Source organism: Chiloscyllium punctatum, chromosome 42 (genome assembly GCF_047496795.1).
Source record: "Chiloscyllium punctatum isolate Juve2018m chromosome 42, sChiPun1.3, whole genome shotgun sequence".
Taxonomy (NCBI): domain Eukaryota; kingdom Metazoa; phylum Chordata; class Chondrichthyes; order Orectolobiformes; family Hemiscylliidae; genus Chiloscyllium; species Chiloscyllium punctatum.
In genome coordinates this window covers 30,766,829-30,789,423 of record NC_092780.1, presented here as the reverse complement: position 1 = coordinate 30,789,423, position 22,595 = coordinate 30,766,829, and the positions used below count along the sequence as shown (strand labels likewise).

At 41.0% G+C, this 22,595-nt stretch overlaps 1 protein-coding gene across 1 annotated transcript in view; it reads left to right on the top strand.

Annotated features, from left to right (window-relative positions):
- ngfrb (nerve growth factor receptor b) overlaps positions 1-22,595 on the top strand; it is a 184,334-nt gene that overhangs the window by 131,262 nt on the left and 30,477 nt on the right. The window contains exons 4-5 of the mRNA XM_072561733.1: positions 11,160-11,358; positions 12,902-13,086. Coding sequence (XP_072417834.1) covers positions 11,160-11,358; positions 12,902-13,086 — 384 coding nt within the window. The remainder of the gene's footprint in view (positions 1-11,159; positions 11,359-12,901; positions 13,087-22,595) is intronic.

Sequence of the window (22,595 nt, the reverse complement as noted above, 5' to 3'; positions counted from 1 at the left end):
CTTGTCTCAATTACAAGACTGGAAGAGAAATAAGATGGAAAGCTTAAAAAGGACATACAAGAATAATGAGGTTCAGTAAAATGCTGTAAAATGTTTGAAGCTTGTATTGTTATGCAGAGCAATAAACTGTAAAATGGATTGTGAGATCAAAGCTTATGGCGTGACTTGTCCCAATGCTTTCCGTCTGTTAGTTATCTTTTTTTTGCTCAGCAAGTAATGGTACATTTCAGAGTATTTTTAAAAATAAATGCCTGGACAGTGAATACAATTTCTAAAACTAAGCAAAAGGTAAGCCTACACTGCTATACAACACCTGGGTGACAATAAGAAAGAGACAGCAGTTTTGGAAAAATCCAGTCTCTAGTTACAACTTCCTCAGTTGGGTAGACATCGAAAACCTTTTACAAGACCTAGCTGTGGAAATCTCGTCCACCTTCCTACTGATCCGGTTTTGCTGCTGGTGGGATGTGAATCACACAGGAAGGAAACCCATTTCCCAAACACAGCAAGGCCATTTCAACTTCATGATGAGTTCTAATAGACCCCATCTTTTGTGGTCACAAGAACCTTAATCTAATAGGAGCAACACAATTTGATGGAGTCGATTGGAATACACTTGAAGGGTGGATAATGTTTGTGTGATGGTTATGATAAGGAGGTTTTTAAATGCTCTGCTCTTTAAACTGTCAATGTGCAAACCTCTGTTGGATTACTTTGCATGGCAAGTATAGGCTAGGCTATCATCTGGTCATGCATCGTCAGTAGTGCTGCTTACATTTCTTGAGTGGTTACTGGACGAGATGGACTGAAGGGTCTGTTTCCGTGCTGTACATCTCTATGACTCTATGACTGTATGACACCATTAGCTACAATTATTTCAGCAGGGTGTTCTGAGTTCACAATTCAATTAACATTTTGAAATGGCTATTAAATAATTAGCTGCCTTTGATTTCATTCTGAATAGAACCTCCACTTTTTATAAAAATTAACCGCTTGAGGAGATTTAAAAGTTTTGAATGTGTTCCATGGATTGCAGATTTTACAGAAGCAAGTAGACAGGAGCGAGAGCTCTGTTGAATTAAAAACCAGGAAGATAGTGAGTGTCAGCAGGCCTTTGTAAAATGAAGGGATGGTTTTTGCTCAGAGGATCTCAGCACAGAAAGACAAGGCCTACCTCCATTAATAATCCAGACTCTGCTTAGAACAGTTGGAGCTGGAAAATGTGTTGCTGGAAAAGCGCAGCAGGTCAGGCAGCATCCAAGGAACAGGAGAATCGACGTTTCGGGCATAAGCCCTTCTTCAGGAATGAGGAAAATGTGTCCAGCAGGCTAAGATAAAAGGTAGGGAGGAGGGACTTGGGGGAGGGGCGTTGGGAATGTGATAGGTGGAGGGAGGACAAGGTGAGGGTGATAGGCCGGAGTGGAGTGGGGGCGGAGAGGTCAGGAAGAAGATTGCAGGTTAGGAAGGCGGTGCTGAGTTCGAGGGTTGGGACTGAGACAAGGTGGGGGGAGGGGAAATGAGGAAAGTGGAGAAATCTGAGTTCTTCCCTTGTGGTTGGAGGGTTCCCAGGCGGAAGATGAGGTGCTCTTCCTCCAACCGTCGTGTTGCCATGGTCTGGCGATGGAGGAGTCCAAGGACCTGCATGTCCTTGGTGGAGTGGGAGGGGGAGTTGAAGTGTTGGGCTACGGGGTGGTTGGGTTGGTTGGTCCGGGTGTCCCAGAGATGTTCTCTGAAACGTTCCGCAAGTAGGCGGCCTGTCTCCCCAATATAGAGGAGGCCACATCGGGTGCAGCGGATGCAATAGATGATGTGTGTGGAGGTGCAGGTGAATTTGTGGCGGATATGGAAGAGTCCCTTGGGGCCTTGGAGGGAAGTAAGGGGGGAGGTGTGGGCGCAAGTTTTGCATTTCTTGCGGTTTCAGGGGAAGGTGCTGGGAGTGGAGGTTGGGTTGGTGGGAGGTATGGACCTGACGAGGGAGTCACGGAGGGAGTGGTCTTTTCGGAACGCTGATAGGGGAGGGGAGGGAAATATGTCCCTGGTGGTGGGGTCCGTTTAGAGGTGGCGGAAATGACGGCGGATGATACACTGGACGTGGAGGTTGGTGGGTCGGTCGGTGAGGGCCAGTGGGGTTCTGTCCTGGTGGCAGTTGGAGGGGCGGGGCTCAAGGGCGGAGGAGCGGGAAGTGGAAGAGATGCGGTGGAGGGCATCGTCGACTACGTCTGGGGGGAAATTGCGGTCCTTGAAGAAGGAGGCCATCTGGGTTGTATGGTTTTGCAACTGGCCCTCCTGGGAGCAGATGCAGCGGAGATGAAGGAATTGGGAATATGGGATGGCATTTTTACAGGAGGCAGGTTGGGAGGAGGTGTAGTCTAGGTAGCTGTGGGAGTCGGTCGGTTTATAGTAAATATCCATGTCGATTCAGTCACCCGAGATTCGGTCTCAGTCAAATCCCTCGAACTCAGCACTGCCTTCCTAACCTGCAATCTTCTTCCTGACCTCTCCACCCCCACACCCCACTTCGGCCTATCACCCTCACCTTGACCTCCCTCCACCTATTGCATTCCCAACGCCCCTCCCCAAAGTCCCTCCTCCCTACCTTTTATCTTAGTCTGCTGGACTGCGAATCCCCTTAGAACAGTTGGAGTCAGGATCTCTCCTCAGTAGGCCTAAGAATGACCAACAACCCATAATATCTTGAGTCCTTCAGCTCTCTTCATGGAATGAGACACATGCTGGTATTACAGCACACAAAATTGCATGGCATAGCTATTATTGTTGGTGTAGGTGCAATGGTGGTATCCTGAGTAAGTGATTAGACAGTGCAGAGGGTGTGAAGGGTTGGTGGTGTCAGTGGTTGGGGTGGTGGCTGGTTGAGAAGGTGCTGCAGGCAGCAGTAAGAATGACAGAGCATGAGCCTTAGCAGGAGTGGGTGCAGTAACAGAGAGTGCTTGGACCAGATTGGCAAAGTCTGATGTAGTGACCTCCATTCCTCATCATAAGGAAACTGGAATTCCTGCCTGTGCATCACCCTGTCCAGCAGGACCTCCCAAGACTCCACACACAAAACAGGATTCCAAATACTCCAATTGTGCATGACAGCTCTGGACTGACATTGCTTGTCTAGCCTTTAAAGATGGCATGGACGCAGGAATGTTGGTGAATTCCAGGATAGGCACTGAGTGCTGAGTTGTTCTGGGAATATGTTCTGGAATACATGTTACGATAGGGCAAAGATTAGATTTCGAGATACTGCAGGGGTGGGGTGTGTAAGGCAAGTTTAGTAAGAGACAGCGAGAAAATTCAAGACATTGCAGTGAGAAACTCTCCACAAGATGACGCAACTCGGACTTAGCCAAAAGTAAAGATACATTAGTAACTGAATCTCTGCATCTCTCTGGGCTAGAAAATTCCAAGGTTTACTACCAACTGAGTGATGAAGTTATAGAATAGAATCCTTACAGTGCGGAAACAGACCATTCCACCTAACAAGTTCACACTGACCCTCCGGAATGCATTACACACAGACACATCCCCTACACTATATTTCCCATGGCTTACACAGCTAACCTGCACATCTCTGGGCAATCTAACATGGCCAATCCCATATAGACATGATGGCAATGCACAAACTCCACACAGACTATCATCTGAGGGTGGAATTGAACCCAAGTCCCAAGCGCTGTGAGGCAGCAGTATTAACCACTGTGCCACCATGCCACTATAAGTGCTTCCTCAGCTGAGTGCTGAATCAGTTATTCTTTGTTCTGAGATTGCATCCTCTGTTTCTCAATTTCACAGCCAGGGAAACATCTTTTCTGCATCTAATCTGTCAAGCTCTTCAAGAGTTTTGTAAGTTTTTCTAAGCTCCAGAGAACGCAGGCCTCATCTTCTCAGTGTCTCCTTATAGAACAGTCCTACCATCGCTGGAATCAATCAGGTGGGCATCTGCTGCACTCTGTCTTTGGCAAGAACCCCAGAACTGCCCAGATTACTCCATGTGCGGGATCACCAGTGCTTGTATAATTGAAGTGAGACTTTTTTTTTCTCCTCTTCTAAAATCCTCTTACGATGAAAGCTGACTTACCGTTTACCTTCCAAAGTATTTGCTGCTGAGTTTAACGTTCATGTTTCTCTGCAAACCAAAGAATGAAGGGCTCATAACCACAGGGAATTCAATATGCATTAGTGAAGAGGTCAATGAACATAAAACAAACACTAAGCTTCAAGTGTAATTTACAACATTCATAGCTTTGCGACACCCATAGTCAGATCTACAATGCATTCCTTAGGTTAGCAGCAGGGCATAAACACGTTAATTGGGTCGAAACTACTTATTTCAATAACATTTTTCCCCCTCGACTAAAAGATCCTTTTGATTTTAAAATACAAACGTGGAGTCCTGCTGTGTCTCTGATGCGTTGTCAATGGTTTCTTGTAGTTTTAAGAGTATGTTTTATCTTTTAAAGCAAAAAAAAATGCACAGATTTTGTTACAACAATTTTAGCTTGCAGACCAGATGTTTCTGTCAATGAAAAATATCTGCTATTTCCTTGAATGGTCTAACAATCACCTGTGTTTAAAATCTGCAAAAGACGTTCTATATTCAAAAGTTAAAAGTTGAATAGTTATATCCTGACCATTTGAGATTTACAGTAGGATTGGGATTTTCTTTAAGATATATGATGGGATATCGCCTCCAAATAAATTTGGGAGCAATTAATGGCTTCGACTTTGAAAAAAGCACGAACCTATGTTGAGACTGGGAAATTAGACGGGTGTTTCTCATATGCATGTCAGCTTTATTGCAAAGCCTGTTTTTTATCAAAAGTACAACTTGAAGAAACTACCTCTTTCCACAAACGGCGGGGGCCTCTTCAAGCACCATTTGCAGGTAAATAAAGAAAAAATTGACGTTGCAACCAAATAGATGTTTTTGACCAATTCAACCAGCGAATAACTCTTAAAACTTAATAGTTTTGTCTACATAACAATTTCATGATAGATAAAATTCTTCAATTGTTTGATTCTAATAATACAAACAATTTATGACCCAAACTGTTATAAAACTGTATGAAAAAGGAACTAGTGGATCTCTGGGCCTCTTGATTCGATGTACAGGTATATACTATGTTCATGAATGATATTTTTCTGCAGGTTTCAAATGCTTACAGTTTTAAGCCCTAAAGTCAATGGACAATTTCAACAAAAACATCTGGTTCTAAAGCTGAGTTCATGGGACAATTTCATATTAAAGTTTACTCCATCTCCATGAAAATAATGCTAAAATTCACACTGAAGTTACATTATTCTGAGAAGACTTTGATTGCTTTGTGCATAAAACAAGTAAAGCCCATTGAAGACAATGCCTAGTTGCACACAATATACAGAAGACATTTATTGGACTAATGCAGACAGAATTTTGACCTTTACCTGGATATCTTGTTGCCTGAACATGGTGATAGACTGGGCTGTGGGATAACGTTGAAACAGATGCTGGTAACCAAAAATAGAAAAGGGACTTCAGCCGATTATCTAGTGTTGATGTAACAAAATGGATTCAATAAACATGAATACGTTATTTAATTTTAGTATGATGGATCATAATGGGATGGCACAGTGGCTCAGTGGTTAGCACTGCGACCTCACAGCACCAGGGACCTGGGTTCCAATTCTCGCATTGGGTGACTGTCTGTGTGGAGTTTGCAAATTCTCCCTGTGTCTGCATGGATTTCCTCCGGGTGCTCCGGTTTCCTCCCGCAATCCAAAGATGTGCAGGTTAGGTGAACTGGCCATGTTAAATTGCCCATAGTGTTAAGTGCATTAGTCAGGGGTAAATATAGGGTAAGGGAATCGGTCTGGGTGGGTTACTCGGAGGGTCATTGTGGACTTGTTGGGCTGAAGGGCCCGCTTCCATACTGTAGAGAATCTAATCCAATCATTCTTTTGGTACTAGACTTACTTCAAAGTGGGTTCACTGCTGTTGTGACACTGATCATTATCTGTTTTCTTTAGTGAGTTTCATCTAAGTGTTGATTGAGACATCCTAGCACTACTTGTGCACACAATTGGAAACATGAATTGTGAAGGTTGGACGGAGGAAATTTGGTGGTACTGCTGTGGCAATTTTGCATCTTAAACAATTTGTATTCTTGCCATGCAAAAGACGGACAGTTTCTCTGGACACGAAGCTCCAGTTTGTACAGGCACTTCAACTGCAAATAAAGACCAGTTATTATTTTCCCAGTTGGAAGGGGGATTGTAGAAGGCCTGTGTCCAGCATAAGTGAAAGCAGGTGGCTTGGTAGTTTCATTAAAAGGTTCCTTTTTACGAATGATATTCACAACAGAGAATGATTTTGCAGAAGGTGAAGAAACAATGGAAATGGTTTTGACATGGGAGCTTTGATCAGTTTTGCAGGAGAGTTTTTGTCTCTTTATTTTGTCGTGCAAATTGCATGTCACTAGCAAGACTAGCAGTTATTGTTCATCCATCTATAGCCCTTGAGTAGATAAGCCATTTCAGAGGGAAATTAAGTATCGCCACAATTTTGTAGATTTGGACTCACATGTAATCCAGACCAGGGAAGGATGACTGATTTCCTTCTCTATAGGACATTAGTTAACCAGATGTGTTTTTACAACAATTGATGACAATATCATGGTCACCAGCACTGAGGCTAACTTTCAATTCCAGATTTTATTAATTGAATCAAAGTACCACCAGCTGCATTAGTGACCTGTAAATAATATGACCATATCTTGATAGTTTTGACAGATGAGAACTAAAAATGTGCTGGTACAAACTAATGATTATCAATTAACTATTTATTGTGTAGGCTAAGTGAAGCAACGGTGGTAAATGCAGTTGTACAAGTTTAGGGTAGGGAGCTGGTTTTGGTGGGATGGTCTTCGGAGGGTCAGTGCAGACTCAATGGGCTGAATGGCCTCTTTCTGCACTGTAGGGATTTTATGATTCCGTGAATCTGAAGCAAACCTGGAGAAGCCAACAGCTGGAAAAATCAGTTGTTCCTATTCAGGTTAACACACCTGAAATTATGCTCCGGTCTGATTAAACTTTTGCTTTGATGAATGCGAGAATAACAGCAATGTGTTCTGTCTGAAAAACAAAGTGTCCTCACATTTGGCTGATTATTAAAGTTATTATTTTTGTAATTGTTGATCTTTCATGTTCTGTGTTCAAAGTGATACTTATCCCTGGAAGCAAGTTGTAAGTAAAAAGTTAGCTTTTACTGGATGGCATCATGGCTCAGTGGGTAGTACTGCTGACTCACAGCACCAGGGACACATGTTCGATCCCAGCCTCAGGTGATTGTGTCTGTGGAGTTTGCATATTCTCCCCTGTCTATGTCAGTCCCCTCTGGGTGCTCCTCTTTCCTCCCACTATCCAAAGATGTGCAGGTTAGATAAATTGGCTGTCCTAAATTGCCCATAGTATTCAGAGACGTGTAGGTTAGGTGCATTAGTCAGGGGGATGGGTTACTCTTCAGAGGGTCAGTGGTGACTTGTTGGGCTGAAAGGCCTGTTCCTACATTAGGGATTTCAGGATTCTATGATTCCTCATTTTAATGAAGACTATATATATTCCATAAAACTGTTTTTCTCACAGAACTAAATGTAGGAAGGAATCTGTTCAGGTGCCTTTTCAAGTCAGTTTTATTATATCGTGAGATGAACTGTGAGACTAACAAGTAGTGAATCATTATTAAGTACTGACAAGAAGCACTTTATTGTGGTTGGTAAAAAAGCTTTCTTAAACACCAGAACTAAGCATAACCACAACCACAACACCAGGAATCAAGACTGATTTAAATCACAGTTCTCATTTAGAGGACAAAGAAAAACTAATGGATAAAATTGACATTTCAACCTGCCAAAGCTTATCCTTCACTTAGAACAAAGACATAGACACAGGAACATAAGGAGGCCATTCAACAGCCTATTGAGTCTGCAGTGCCATTCAATTGTGGCTATTTTGACAATGTTCAACTCCACTTTCCTGCCTTTGTCTCAAAACTTGTTTCCCTTACTGATTAAAAATCTGTCTCTCTCAACCCTGAACATACTTAACGACCAACCTCAACAGCCCTCTGCAGTAAAGAATTCCACAGACTCACTTGCCTTTGGGTGAAGAAAGTCTTCCTCATCTCTGTCTTAAAATGGGTGACCCTTACTCTGAGATGATGCCCTCTAGTTCTAGACTCTCCTTCAGAGGCAAACTACCTTTCTGCATTCAATTTTATTTTATTTATTATTGTCACATGTACTGAGATACAGTGAAAAATGTTATGCGTGCTATCCAGACTATTTGTAGCTTACATCAGTAAATGAGGGTAATAGAACAGAATACAGAATATCGTGTTACAGCTGCAGAGAAACTATAGAGAAAGATCAACTCTAATATATGAGAGGTCTGATAACAACAGGGAAGAAGCTGTTCTTGAATCTGTTGGTATGTGTTTTCAAACTTGTGTATCTTCTACCTCATGGAAGAGAGTAGAAGACAGAATAACTGAGGAAGGAGGGATCTTTGTTTGTATTGGCTGTTTTTCCTGAGGCAACTTCAAGTGTTGACATAGTCAGTGGAAGGAAAGCTGGTTTGCATGATGAACTGGGCTGTGTTCACAACTCTCTGGAATGTCTTGCGGTCTTGGTCAGACCAGTTGCTGTATCAAGCTGTGATGTATCCAGATAGGCTGCTTTCTATGGCGCATCTATAGAAATTGGTAAGGGGTCATTGTGGATATGCTGAATTTCCTTAGCCTTCTGAGGAAATAGAGGCATTGGTGTGCTTTCTTGATTGTAGCATCGATGTGGCTGGACCAGGACAGATTGTTGGTGATATTATTCCTAGGAACTTGAAATCTTGACCACCTCCACCTCAGCCCCATTGATATAGACAGGGGCATTTCCTCTACTCCACTTCCTGAAGTCGATGACCAGTTCCTTTGTTTTGCTGACATATGTCTTTATGCCATACCACTGACCTGTTTATTTCCTTCCTGTACTCTGTCTCATCATTGTTTGTGATCCAACCCCACTATAGTGGTGTCATCAGCAAATTTGTAAATGGAGTTAGAGGTGAAGATGGCCACACAGTAGTCCATACATAAGAAGTATAGTAAGGGCTTGAGTACACAGTCTTGTAGGGAACTGATATTGAGGATTATTTTGCCTATCCTTACTGATTGCAATCTGTCGGTCAGGAAGTCAAGGATCCAGTTACAGAGGGGGGAGCAGAGTCCTAGGCCTTGGTGTTTAGAGATGAGTTTTGCTGGTATTATGGTTTTGAAGGCGTCGCTGTAGTCAATAAATAGGAGTCTTTTATAGATGTCCATGTTATCCAGATGTTCCAGGGATGAGTGTAGGGCCAAGGAGAAGATATCTGCCATGGACTTGTTGTGACGGTAGGCGAATTGTAGTGCATCAAAGCAGTTACTAACACCTCAAAGCATTTCATAATGCTGGATGTCAGAGTCACTGGGTAATAGTTATTGAGTCATGTTGCCTGATTTTTCAGGGATGATAGTAGTCTTCTTGAAATGCATGGGAACTTCACACTGCAGTAAGGAAAGGTTAATGATATCGCCAGCTGGTCCGTGCAGGATCTAAGTGCATGGTTGGGAACTCGATCCGGGCCAATCGCTTTGTATGGGTTCACCCTCAAGAAGGCCATCTGCGGCGGTGACTGTGGGTACAGGGGCACCCAAGGTGTTGGGGGAAGGTGACATTATTTGACTGATCTTCTGTTTCAAATAAGCATCGAATGCATTGAGCTCATGGGAAATGCGATTCTGCTTGACTTCGCTTTGTCATCTGTTATATCGGACCTTGCCACAGTCGACTGTGTTCATGTAGTTAGTCTGGGGCTCTAATTTAGTCTGGTATTGTCCTTGGTATCCCTGATGGTTTTTGCAAAGATTGTATCTAGATTTCTTATGTAGGTCAGGGTCACCTGACTTGAACGCCTCAGACCTGGATATCTGTAGGGAGTGGATTTCTCTGTTCATCCATGGTTTATGGTTGAGGAACACAAATTAACTTCTTTGGCTTCAACACATTTACTGTTGAAGTCGGTGACAGTCGTTGAATGCTCATTTTGGTTGGCCATTGAGTTCTTGAACCTGGCTTTTTCCCATGGTGGAGGGGCCAATTACCCAGATTGTATGGGGGAGGGGGGAGGTGTGGGGTGGCGGGGGTGTGAAGTTTAAAAGAGATGTGCGAGACAAATTTTCCACACGATGGGTGTGGAGTGCCTGGAAAGTGCTGCCAGAAGAGGTGGTGGAAGCAGATGCAATAGCAGCATTCAAGAGGAACCTGGATGAATACATGAATGGGAAGGGAATAGAGGGATACAGGTCCTGTAAGTGAGGACAATGGGGGGTCCATTTGGTCATCTTATTTGAAAAAATATTAGCATAGCACAAAATAAATGCATCCAGCTTTAATTTTCTTTTATGTTTATACCCATATTAGTTTTTTCTCTAAATTCCTTCAGTTGTATTTTCCTTCCCTCTTTCTATTGCATTACGTAATCTGAATCACATTTTATAATAAAATCATAGCCAGCTAAAGTTGTAAGTTTATTATTATGATGCCGACTGTCTCTTTATACTGTATTCTGAAGGTTGGCTGTTCATCACAGACATTATGACAAGATTGTCTAGTCATGAAAACCACTAAAGCTCAATTTAACATGATTTGGATGTGAGATTCAATAACTGAGTTGATCTGCCAGTCATCGTTTTACATTATTGTCAAATCCCTTTCTGAAGTCATCCTTGCTACAATCTTCTCGTAATAAAGAGCTATGAACATTTAAATGTATTCCTAATTTGTTTAATTTTTAGTGCTGGAATCATCTCACCAATTTTATTTAAGGGATTTGAATGGTATATGATTGGAATTAAATTGACTGGAAAAGATTGCAGCTAATAGTGACATTTATCTGGATGTAGACGGAATCATGAGACTATGATGATCAGAGCTTGAATTTGTCAATTATAAGATATAGCATTTATGCTACTCTATACATGCAGGAATTTAAAAAAACAAAACCTTTTTGAGATTAAATTTAACTAACTGTACCACAAAAAAGTACAAAAAACAAAAAAAGTAAAGCTTTTTCTCTCTGTTAAACAGCTTACAATCCAAGAATCATTTCTGCGAAGACAGATGTATCTCCGAAAACCATCACAACAACAGAGATAATGACCACCCCGGCTGTGCCAAGTTCTCCACAGTTTATTGGGCAGGGAAACACTGACAACATCATTCCTGTTTACTGTTCTATCCTGGCCGCAGTGGTAGTGGGACTAGTGGCCTATGTGGCTTTCAAACGGTTGGTGCTTACAGTAACTCCATTTTTAATGACACGCATATGATTAATAAGTAATGTTGTGTGGGTCACTAATTTGCAATGAATGGGGATTATGTGCCAAAGCTGGGTTATGTAGCACAGTGCGATCTAAAACTGTGTATTTGAAATTGTAATTCACTTAATGTTGATTTAATTATGGATTAGCATGTCAGAAGTCATGCAGTTTATTCATTTCCTTTACTTTCTGTTAAGTAGTATTATTTTCTTTTCTCGTAATTTGACTGTTTGTCTTTTGATGGTAGCATGTTGCTTTATTCATTGCAGCTATATCCCACTGTCTTTCTGGTGCCTTTTCTATGGCCATCATTCTATTTTGGACACCTCTCTTGATCATCTGATGCTTGTATTTATAATGATGGAGGATCATGAAAAGACTGTTGGGGGTGGTACACACTTGCTTTGAATTTTTTTTGTCAGACTCATGTTCATGTACCAGCCCTCCTCCTTCACTAATTCCTGAATTTTCACACAGACCTCTTTCTGGGTCCTGAAATGTATCCTTGGTAGCATCAACAGGGGCCAAAATTATTCATTCTGACTCAGAATAATATAAATGGCTTACATTTCATAAAATGCCTTTAAAATATTTTCCAGAGATGCTGACAGGAGCTTTATCAAAAAGAAAGTTATGTTGGCCCATATCAGGAGATATTAGGGCAAATAGCCAAATGTTTCATTCAAGACATAGGTCTTAAGAAGGACAAGAGATTTTGAGAGTCAGAGATATTTAAGGAGTGAGTTCTTGAGGTTAGTGCTTCAGCAGCTAAGGACATGGGCATCAATTGTGGTCAGTAATGGCCACCATGTTCTCAATGGCAATTAGGAATGGGCCTTATGTCCCAATTAGCAAAGTCCACAGACCTTGATTAAATTTTAAAAAAATCTTTTCCCAACCTATAAGAATAGGATCTGTCAGAAATAGTGCAAGACATCTCAATCTGGGCCCTCCCCGCCATTTTTAAAGCTCCCCAAAGTCTCTGACTTTCTGAAAATTCACTCTTTATCTCAGGATCAGATATGATGCTGAGCTGAGCTGAGCCTCAGGCAGTTCCCTGTGACAGTGATGGTATCAGCGATAAGGAGAAAAGTGTACAGCAAGAACTGAAGACTTTGGATGGTTATGGACAGCCTACCCACTGCTTTCTTCAAAGACACTCAGTTCCTAATTTAGCAATTCAAATTTGGGAAGGAGGCTATAGCTGAAAGCTATTTTTCTGCATTTGCTGACCTCCTCCCTTTATACTGCAGTCCCCACAAATATAAACTGTCTTCAAAGCTCAATCATCTTGGTTGCTTTTTGTACTTTCATGAGAAATGAATTGATAGCACAGTTTCCAAGCTTCTTATGGTTTGGTTCATATTCTATTACCTAACATGGATGAGTCCAGTCCCTTATGCACTTCCTTCTCTGTAACCTATTCCTTCACTCTCTTTCCCTTTTTATACAATGAAGTTGATGTTAAAGTTCCTCAGCTCATTGTGTTGCTCGGCTTGTTTTCCTTAGATGGAACAGCTGTAAGCAAAACAAGCAGGGAGCCAATAACAGGACAGTAAACCAGACGCCATCTCCAGAGGGTGAGAAACTGCACAATGACAGTGGAATCTCAGTTGACAGTCAGAGTCTACAGGAGCAACAGCAGAAACTACAGCAGCAGCAACAGCAGCAGCAGCAGCAACAACAGAACCAAGGTAGGTCACAGATGTTTCGTCGTGATTAATTATTCTCATGACACGGCTATCATCACAAAATGAAAACATGATTTCTAAATCCCTATTTTACTCGCACTCCATAGAAAGTGGTAGCTTACAGTACAGAAACAGATCATTCATAACTCTTTGAAAGTCTTGTTTGGTCCCCTGACCTCTTTCTGTTAAAGAAAAAGGAGGAATCAATAGAGAGATTCTAATGAATTCAAATCATGCGCCTATAAGTTTGTACATATTTAAATAGTTGAGCTTGTTGCCAATGAGGATAAAATAATAATGTAGATATGCTATACAGGATACACTATTTTGAACTTAAGCTGAGAAATTTGCCTCTCCTTTCGTTAATAGTGAGGAACAGTCAGAAAATTAATGCATGTCCATGTTTCAAAGGTTGTATCTACTGGAGCTTATTATAAATTGTCTCTTTCAGGATTTTAAAATGTTAATTGTCAACATTGTACATCAACATTGCAGTGTAACTAAAACTAGCTCAAGTCAACCATGCTTCAGGAATGTTTGTAAGTAACTGATAGCATTTTCGGTTCAGATTTGCTGCTGATTGAGCAGTGTAGAGAATGAGCTGCCAGAGGAAGTGGTGGAGACTGGTACAATTATCACATTTAAAAGGCATCTGGATGGGTATATGGACCAAATACTGGTAAATGGGACTAGATCGGTTTGGCATATCTGGTCAGCATAGACAAGTTGGACCGAATGGTCTGTTTTCGTTCTGTATAATATTCTTAAACTGGTACAGATGATTGAATCTAGATTGGCAACATATAAATATTTATAGATACCTCAATACTGGATGTACAATTGTATGGTAGATTTGGTGAGAACAATAAAATTAAGAAACATAAAGTACTTGAGATTTTGAAGAACAATGAATGACCTTAAATAGTTAATTAATGGTCATTTAAGGGACTCAACATGTCCCCTCCCTGAGTATCTGCCCTCCTGGTTCGGTGAGAAAGGTGGTCAGTGTTCTGACTGGGAAATCAGGGCAACTTGCCTGCTGGGTAGGGTGGAGAGATCCTCCAGTTACCCCAATATGGAGGCAAACTATGACATGGATTGAGGACAAGGGTAAGATACCTGTGAAGGAGACCCCTTATGCCAAGCCCTCCATACACTGACCCTGTGCAAAAAGCTCCAGATGTTTTCTCTTTGCTGGACCTTCCAAGTAATAGGGCTTGGCTGGTGATTCTTTGGACCCAGAAGCTTCAGGAGGCCCACGACACCAGCGTCAAGGTCATGATAAGCAAAGCACTGGCGAATTTCTCAGCTTCTCTCTTAATAAGCTCATTGGCAGTGAAGGGATATGTTTTCTCAGTGTTAGGGGTGGCTGTGAGTTGCTATTGAACACATCTGCCCTTACATCTTTTAAAAAATCTCAGGAATACATGCCCAATGGATTTTTTGGCCTGAAATTAAGACCATAATGACAAAGTGTATTAGTATAGTGCCTTTATTGCAGCAAAACCCCTCAAGGCAGTTCACAGAAAAGATATCAAACAAAAGTCGCCATCTAAAATGACCTTACTGACTTCTGAATTGTGATCTAACATTCAGCAGAGATTACGAACCAAGTTTTACTGAAAATCATTGGTTTATTATTAACCAAAATCATGCCACTGGAGTGCTCAGAAATGTCAAACTCAATTCAGTTTATCAGAATATATCTGATTGATCAAAGTCATCTTTCAGCATGGTGGAGTGAATATTAAAGATAACCTGTTATATGTATTGCCTCCACCCCATCTGATCTGACCTTTTGCAAATACATATATATGACGGGGCACAGGTCCTCCTGTAGAGATGTTAGTGCTCACAAAATAAAAGTTGAATACATTTCTGGCGAAGGATGGGGTGGACAACTTGGAAAATAACCATGAAGACTGCAAGGTAAAGTCTCTACTCCTGGCAAGGGTTGCACTCAAGGGGAGTTCCTGTCATTGAGGTTACATCACTATTCTATTCCAACTCACAAAGATTGGATTGATTTCACATTTTATAATATCTGACACAATTTGCAGCTGGCTCTCTGTTGGACAGGTGGGATGAGGAAATTAATTCCTGAAGGCAATTTGGAACATGTTTGCTCCTGAGCTGCTGGGAGGTGTTGCCCTTATTACCAGTGGTGTCGCTAAGGAAGGTAGTTAATGAAGAAATATGTGGTGAGGCTTTACTGTTATGTCTGCTCACAGTTGATTAAAAAAGTATTTTTTGAAAGTTCTACTACTTTGGGTGGAAACTAGATAATGGTTTGTCGAAATACAGTTTGTTGAGCATATGATTAAATAGGGGGTCTTACATGTTGATCAGCATTCTTTATTTAAATATCTGGGTCAGGAGTTCAGTCCAGTGGCAATTAATTAAACAACTGAAATTAGTCTAGCAAAATCCCACGTACGCATTCTTTTATCTATTTAGATTGAGTTTGTAATGATCTTCATATCTGAACAGCCACATGGTTCATTATAGGTTTTTTTAATCAGCTTATGCAGGTGGGACTTGAACCCAGACCTTCTGGCCAAGAGTCTAGGACAACGCCACTGTGCCACAAGAGCCCTCAGAGTTCATTATAATTGATAAACCTTCTGTTCAGAAACAGAATCAGCAAAATCAGACACTGTAATACCAGAACACAATGGTCACATTGCAAGTTTGAATTGAAAATGCATTCCTAAAATGATTCCCCCTGTGGTAGCTGTCAAGGTTTTTGCTGTAAACTAGTCCCTTCTGGTCAATCAATTCAAGATTATACCTCATCTGATTTTAAGTTGTTAATAAAAGACAGATGTTCCTATTGAGTTATAAATCCTACAGCTCAGATTAAGTGGGCCTGTGGTTAGCTTTTCCTGTTGTTAGTAACCAATGCTGGCTTTACCATCAGTTGTGTTCTGATTAAAGAGCTGTGCAACTATTCATGCTCACAATTGGTTGATTCCAGAAATTCACCGTCTTCAGTGAATTCTATTGCTTGATCTCTTTAGAGTTTTTGAAAATGACAGGAGGATTTACAAAGAAAACAATCAGCAATTTTGCTGATTGGCTGCAAATTGATTCTAGGATGTCAATGGCAAGAAATGTTTAATTAGAAATAAAATGTATGCCTTCAGCTACTGCATTTAATAACACTTGGAGGCTCTCTGTAGTTAAAAGAAAATGAGGACTGCAGATGCTGGAGATCAGAGACTAGAGTGTGGTGCTGGAAAAGCACAGCAGGTCAGGCAGCATCTGAGGAGCAGGAGAATCGACGTTTCAGGCATGAGCTCTTCATCAGGAATTCACCTTGATGAAGGGCTCTTGCTCGAAACATCGATTCTCCTGCTCCTCAGATGCTGCCGGACCTGCTGTGCTTTTCCAGTATCACATTCTTGTCTCTCTTTAGTTGCCATGTCCTTTGAATGCTACCCAATTAAGTCCCCATTTAAACAAGATTCAATTTTTCCACAAAAATACAATAATCTAACTGACCTAATTGCTGGGTCATTTTGTTCACTGCACTCGATTAAGAGCAACTACTTTTTTGAATGCATGAGTAGGGTTGGAGATAAGATCAAAATACTTCACATGGGGTGGAAAATCCTATTTAAATATTGGTAAAAAGGTAAAGTTCCCACAGTCCTACCAGGCCACTGGTTGCTTTCCTATTAGGGGGAAAACGACTGGTGGCAGTTTAAGCTGACAGCCACCACACCCAAGATGAGGGGATGGGTTGAGAAGGAGGGCCATTCATGGTATCATCAGCCAAGTCAGGAATTGAACCCATGCTTTTGGCATCACTCTACCTTGCAAACCAGCCATTCAGCGAACTGATATAGGTATAGTTTAAAGGATTTTCCAATAGCACAGTTTCATTTTTGTATGGATTGTAACATAACTTAGCTGTCGATATTGCCCCCACTTTCATGTTCACCAATTGTATTGTAACTGCACGTGCTCATCCTGTTTTTCAAAGACCCCATTGTTTCACTTGTTGCTTTTTCGAAACCTTTTGCTTCACCTTCAGCTCTCTTCCCATCTTGGCCACCTCACTCCCTCCCACTTGCCGTCTCTCCTTACCCTCTCATTGGCTGCCACTTGCCTTACTGAACCCCACTCTCTTGCTTCTGCTCACTGCCTCCTTTCTGTGTCTCTCCCAAGTCCTTGCTACAAACGAGGATTAAAGAAGTGCTTGGTGAGAAGGAAGCAGCGAGGGAGTAGGGTGATGGTCAGTGAATGGGAGGCAGTGAGTTGAGAAAGCGAATGAAAGGGGGCAGAGAAGTCAAGGGAAGCGGATACCACAAAGAACAAGGGGGCGTGAAGTGGGCAGTAAGGGGAAAGATGCTGTTTGGGTCAGTTAGATTCATGAAAGCCAACAGGATTTTAATATAAACATTACAGGCCAGAAATAGCTGACCTTTATTGCCTGCTTTTCAGGAAAATAATAGTTCAGCTAATAAGTCAAATTGTGTTTTTGTTACATGGAATTACACTATTTTCCAGGATTCTTGCTGATAGTTTGGGGTGGATGCTGCACATCATTGGCTTTGGTCACGAGAGTTTATTCAGTTAAGATTCCTGAAAAGGTTGATGGTAGAACAGCAGAGATTAACCTTAATCTCTTCTTAACAGACATGCCATCTCCTATTTATCAACTTCCAGATGATGATTTAAAGTATTGAAGCTAGATTACTGACAAAATTACACAGAATTTAACTTCTGCCCCATGGAATAGTTCTTGGCAAGAATATTTTAAAAATCTATGCTTTGAGATTCATGGGGACCACTGTTAGCACTGGTTTGATATAACAGAGTCTGCATCTGCCTACAGCTTCGAAGGCAGGTCCCGTCCCGACCAATAGAAAGCAAATAATTTAAGGTCTGAAGCTGTAAGCATTATAGCCATCTAGACCAATCTCCTATCTCATGGACAGGTCCATTCAAAACTCCAACACTCATACACATGTAGTGGGCTGGAAAAGTGTGGAAGCTAAGTTTATTTTTAGCTCCTAATTCACAAGTGTTTACAGCTCATCAATTCCTCTTGATTGGATATTGTTCAGTCTCAGTTTGACTTAGACTCATAGAGTCATAGAGATGTACAGCAGAGAAACAGACCCTTCGATCCAACTCGTCCATGCCGACCAGATATCCCAACCCAATCTAGTCCTACCTGCCAGCACCTGGCCCATATCCCTCCAAACCTTTCCTATTCATATACCTATCCAGATGCCTTTTAAATATTGCAATTGTACCAGCCTCCACCACTTCCACTGGCAGCTCATTCCATACCCGTACCACCCTCTAACATGAAAAAGTTGCCCCGTAGGTCTCTTTTATATCTTGCCCCTCTCACCCTAAACCTATGCCCTCTAGTTCTGGACTCCCCCACCCCAGGGAAAAGACTTTGTCTATTTATCCTATCTATGCCCCTCATGATTTTGTAAACCTCTATAAGGTCACCCCTGAGCCTCCGACGCTCCAGGGAAAACAGTCCTAGCCTATTCAACCTCTCCCAATGGCTCAAATCCTCCAACCCTGGCAACATCCTTGTAAATCTTTTCTGAGCCCTTTCAAGTTTCGCAACATCCTCCGATAGGAAGGAGACCAGAATTGCATGCAATATTCCAACAGCGGCCTAACCAATATCCTATACAGCCGCAGCATGACCTCCCAACTCCTGTGCTCAATACTCTGAACAATTATGTTGCTTGAATGTGAACTGCATTAACTTCATCCTTGTCTTTTTACAGTTGTAACTTTTCTCTCAGTCAAAAATTTACTCAAAGTGTCAAAGGCGGTATGGTATTTCAAGAAATGAGAAAATGAAGAAATAGCTTTTATTGGTTTGTGTACAGTCTGTGATTAGCAAGACGTGATAGTCCAGACCATGAAATGTATTAGTGTCATGTTTTGTACTCTTCATTTGTTCTGTTTGAATTCAGATGTATATGTTCATGAAAACTGCTGTTACCTCATTGGAGCCAAAACATTGGATTGGGACAGTAAAGTTTGTTGGAATCTCCAATTTTAAATTAATTCAGATTAATTCATGTGGGTCCAAAGGAGAAAAATCAATTCAATCATAGGAAAAGAAGCCTGAAAGATAAAGAGCACACCAATTATGGGGTGCCTAGGAAATACTAACCTTTGTTCTACAAATTGGACAATTATATTATTCCATTGTTGCTCAATAATGGAAAGCAAACTGAACACCTCCTTCACTATCCTATCTACCTGCAACTCCACTTTCAAGGAGCAATGAACCTGCACTCCAAGGTCTTTTTGTTCAGCAACACTTCCTAGGACCTTAAGTAAATAAGTCCTGCTAAGATTTGCTTTCCCAAAATGCAGCACCTCACATTTATTGAACTTATTTGGTGACATTCTTGCTGCAATATGCATTCTAAATTCACATTCCAGTCGAGAGAGAAGGATAGCCTTAAATTGTCAGAGGCACCATCTCCCAGATGAATCATGAGTGTGCGACCACATTCTGCCTGTTGTAAGAGTCCAATTTAACAAAAGCTCTGTGGAAACATTCACTTATCTCCACCAAAAGTAATTACATTCATCATTCATTGTGTTACTGTCTGTGGAGCTTTATTGAGTGTTCATTGAAGCTAGTGCATTAAAAAATGCACTTTGTGCACTAAGACCAATATTTTCTTTCCATTCTTAGTTTCTCTTGAAAAGGTAGTGGTGATTTTTTTTTCTTTCATCACTGTGATCCAAAATGCTGTTAACCAGGGTGTTTCAGTATTTTCATCCAGGAACAACGAAGGAACTTCAAGTCCAATTGGCATCCATTTGATCGCCATTATTAGACTGTTCAGCAGCAACTTGTTTATTGCATTTCACACACTGAATTAGAAATGCAGTGACTATAATGTAGCCAAGCAAAATATGAAGACATATTTCATGAGATGTGATAAAGTTCTGTGGGACTGTCTTTTTTTCCAGATTTATGGTGTTAGTCTAGGAACGAAGATTTAGTGGAAATCACCAAAGCAAATCTATCAGCTACATTATTAACAGCACACTAACATTTTAATAGTGATGTTCCCAATTATGGATAGAACACTGCAGTTCTTCAAATGGAACGCCAGTCATTACATTTATGATGAGATGCCGGGATGTGTACTGGGGCTAGGCATCATTCCATTTAAAGCAACAAGCAGTAAGAAGTCCTGGAAAGCAGTAATATGCCAGGATGTATTGAATATCAAAACAAGTGATGCTTAGAATTACAAATAATTTGAGATAGAGTGAGGATAGGAAGGTGCAAGGGTTGTTAATACTGTGTCGTAATGCTCTAAGTTCTGTTTCAGACAAACCTTGGTGCACTATACAATTGTCCAATTTTTAGAACTAAGGCTAGTATTTCCTAGGCACCCCATAACTGTTGTGCTCTTTACCTTTCAGGCTTCTTTTCCTACGATTGAATTCAGGAAAGCCTAAACAATTGATTTTTCTCCTTTGGACCCACATGAATTAATCTGAATTAATTTAAAATTGGAGATTCCAACAGACTTTACTGTCCCAATCCAATGTTTTGGCTCCAATGAGGTAACAGCAATTTTCATGAACATATACATCTGAATTCAGATAGAACAAATGAAGAGTACAAAACATGATACTAATACATTTCATGGTCTGGACTATCACATCTTGCTAATCACAGACTGTACACAAACCAATAAAAGCTATTTCTTCATTTTTTCATTTCTTGAAATACCTTACCGCCTTTGACACTTCGAGTAAATTTTTGACTGAGAAAAATGTTACAACTTTAAAAAGATATGGATGAAGTTAATGCAGTTCATGTTCAAGCAACATAATTGTTCAAAAACATATATGCTGGTCCTTATACAAAATAATACAAAAAAAACCCTAGGTTAATAACATGCAATTCAAAAAGAAATGTAATTTTTCTTGCACATCTTGAAAAAGAGGCTTTTAATCTACATTGCACAGGTGGCTATAAACAACTTTATTACCTGGTTTGAAAAGGGGTGATATGGTGGCAGAGTAGTTCACACTGCTGCCTCACAGGGACCTGGGTTTAATTCCAGTCTTGGGTGAGTGTGTAGACTGTGTACATTCTCCCCGTGTCAGCGTAGGTTTCCTCCGGGTGTTCCCATAGATGTGCAGGTTAGGTGGATTGGCCATGCTAAATTGCACATAGTGTCCAGGGATGTGAAGGTTAGGTGGATTAGTCATGGGAAGTGCAGGGTTACAGGCAGAGGTCAGGGGTCTAGGACTGAGTCTGGCTGGGATACTGTTCAGAGGATTGGTGTAGACTTCGTAGGCTGAATAGCCTCCTTCTGCATTGTATGAATTGTATGATTCTAGGTTGTGCATGGTGACTAAAATAAATACAGGTAGTTCTTCTATACTGTGATGGTTGCATTCTTGTGTAACCCCGTGTTATAGAAAAATCGTGCTTTCAAGCAGTGTTTAAAGTGTAATCACGTTACAGCCAACGCATGATTTAGAGGTTCACACTTTAGAAACTACATCCCAATTCATCAATTGCGTTACAGTGAATTCGTACTAACGAAATGTGTGTTACAGCAGAACAACCCAATACAGACTCTGCCTACATGCAAAGGGTACCTTTGGCCTATATTGCTATTCCTTCCATGGTGACCCATAGAGCTCCATTGTAGTATCCAACTGCCTGTTGAAAGACTCCAAAGGTTAAACCTTCATTACCCTGTCCAGTAAACTACTCCATGTGTTATTTCCTTTACTATAATGTGCATGCTCATGCCAGCCCTGAATTTATTATTCAATATTTTTCTCCAAGTTGTCTTGTTTTACAGTGTAGTCTAACATAAAATAATTCCTCATTAGCTTTTCTACTGCACTTAGGATAGTAAATACCTGATTAAAACCATCTCACATTCCAAGATTGAACAATGTAGGAGAGAAATGTGTTTGCTTGGTGCTGTTTCGATTTGATCTGATTTATTTATTGTCAAGTGTACCGAAGTACAGTGAAAAGCTTTGTTTATGAGCAGTACAGGCAGATCATAGTAAGCAACGATGGACAGATCAAAAAGACTTAGACAGAGATATACAGATTACATTGCTTATTGAGGCTAAAAAAGTCCATTAATCAGTCTAATAACGACTGGGAAGAAGCTGTTCCTGAACCAGCTGGTGTGTGTGTTCAGGCTCCTGTTATCTTCTGCCTAATGGAAGAGGTTATAGGCCTTTCTAATGTTATGTGGACTAGGTTGATTCCCTGGGGATAGGCAATGTTGTAAGCTCTTCCTACATAATCTACAAAGTTCTTCAAGAATATCAAAAAAGGAATCTTACATGGTTGCACAGGTAGCTGTGTCTGCTTCTGGGGAATTGACACAAGTCTTCATTGAATCACTACAATACAAACTTCTTCCCACAAATATTTTATTGGACTGTAGGAGTAGTTCATTTGGCCTTTTAAGCTTGTTCCACCATTTAATAAGATTAAAACATATCTGATTGTA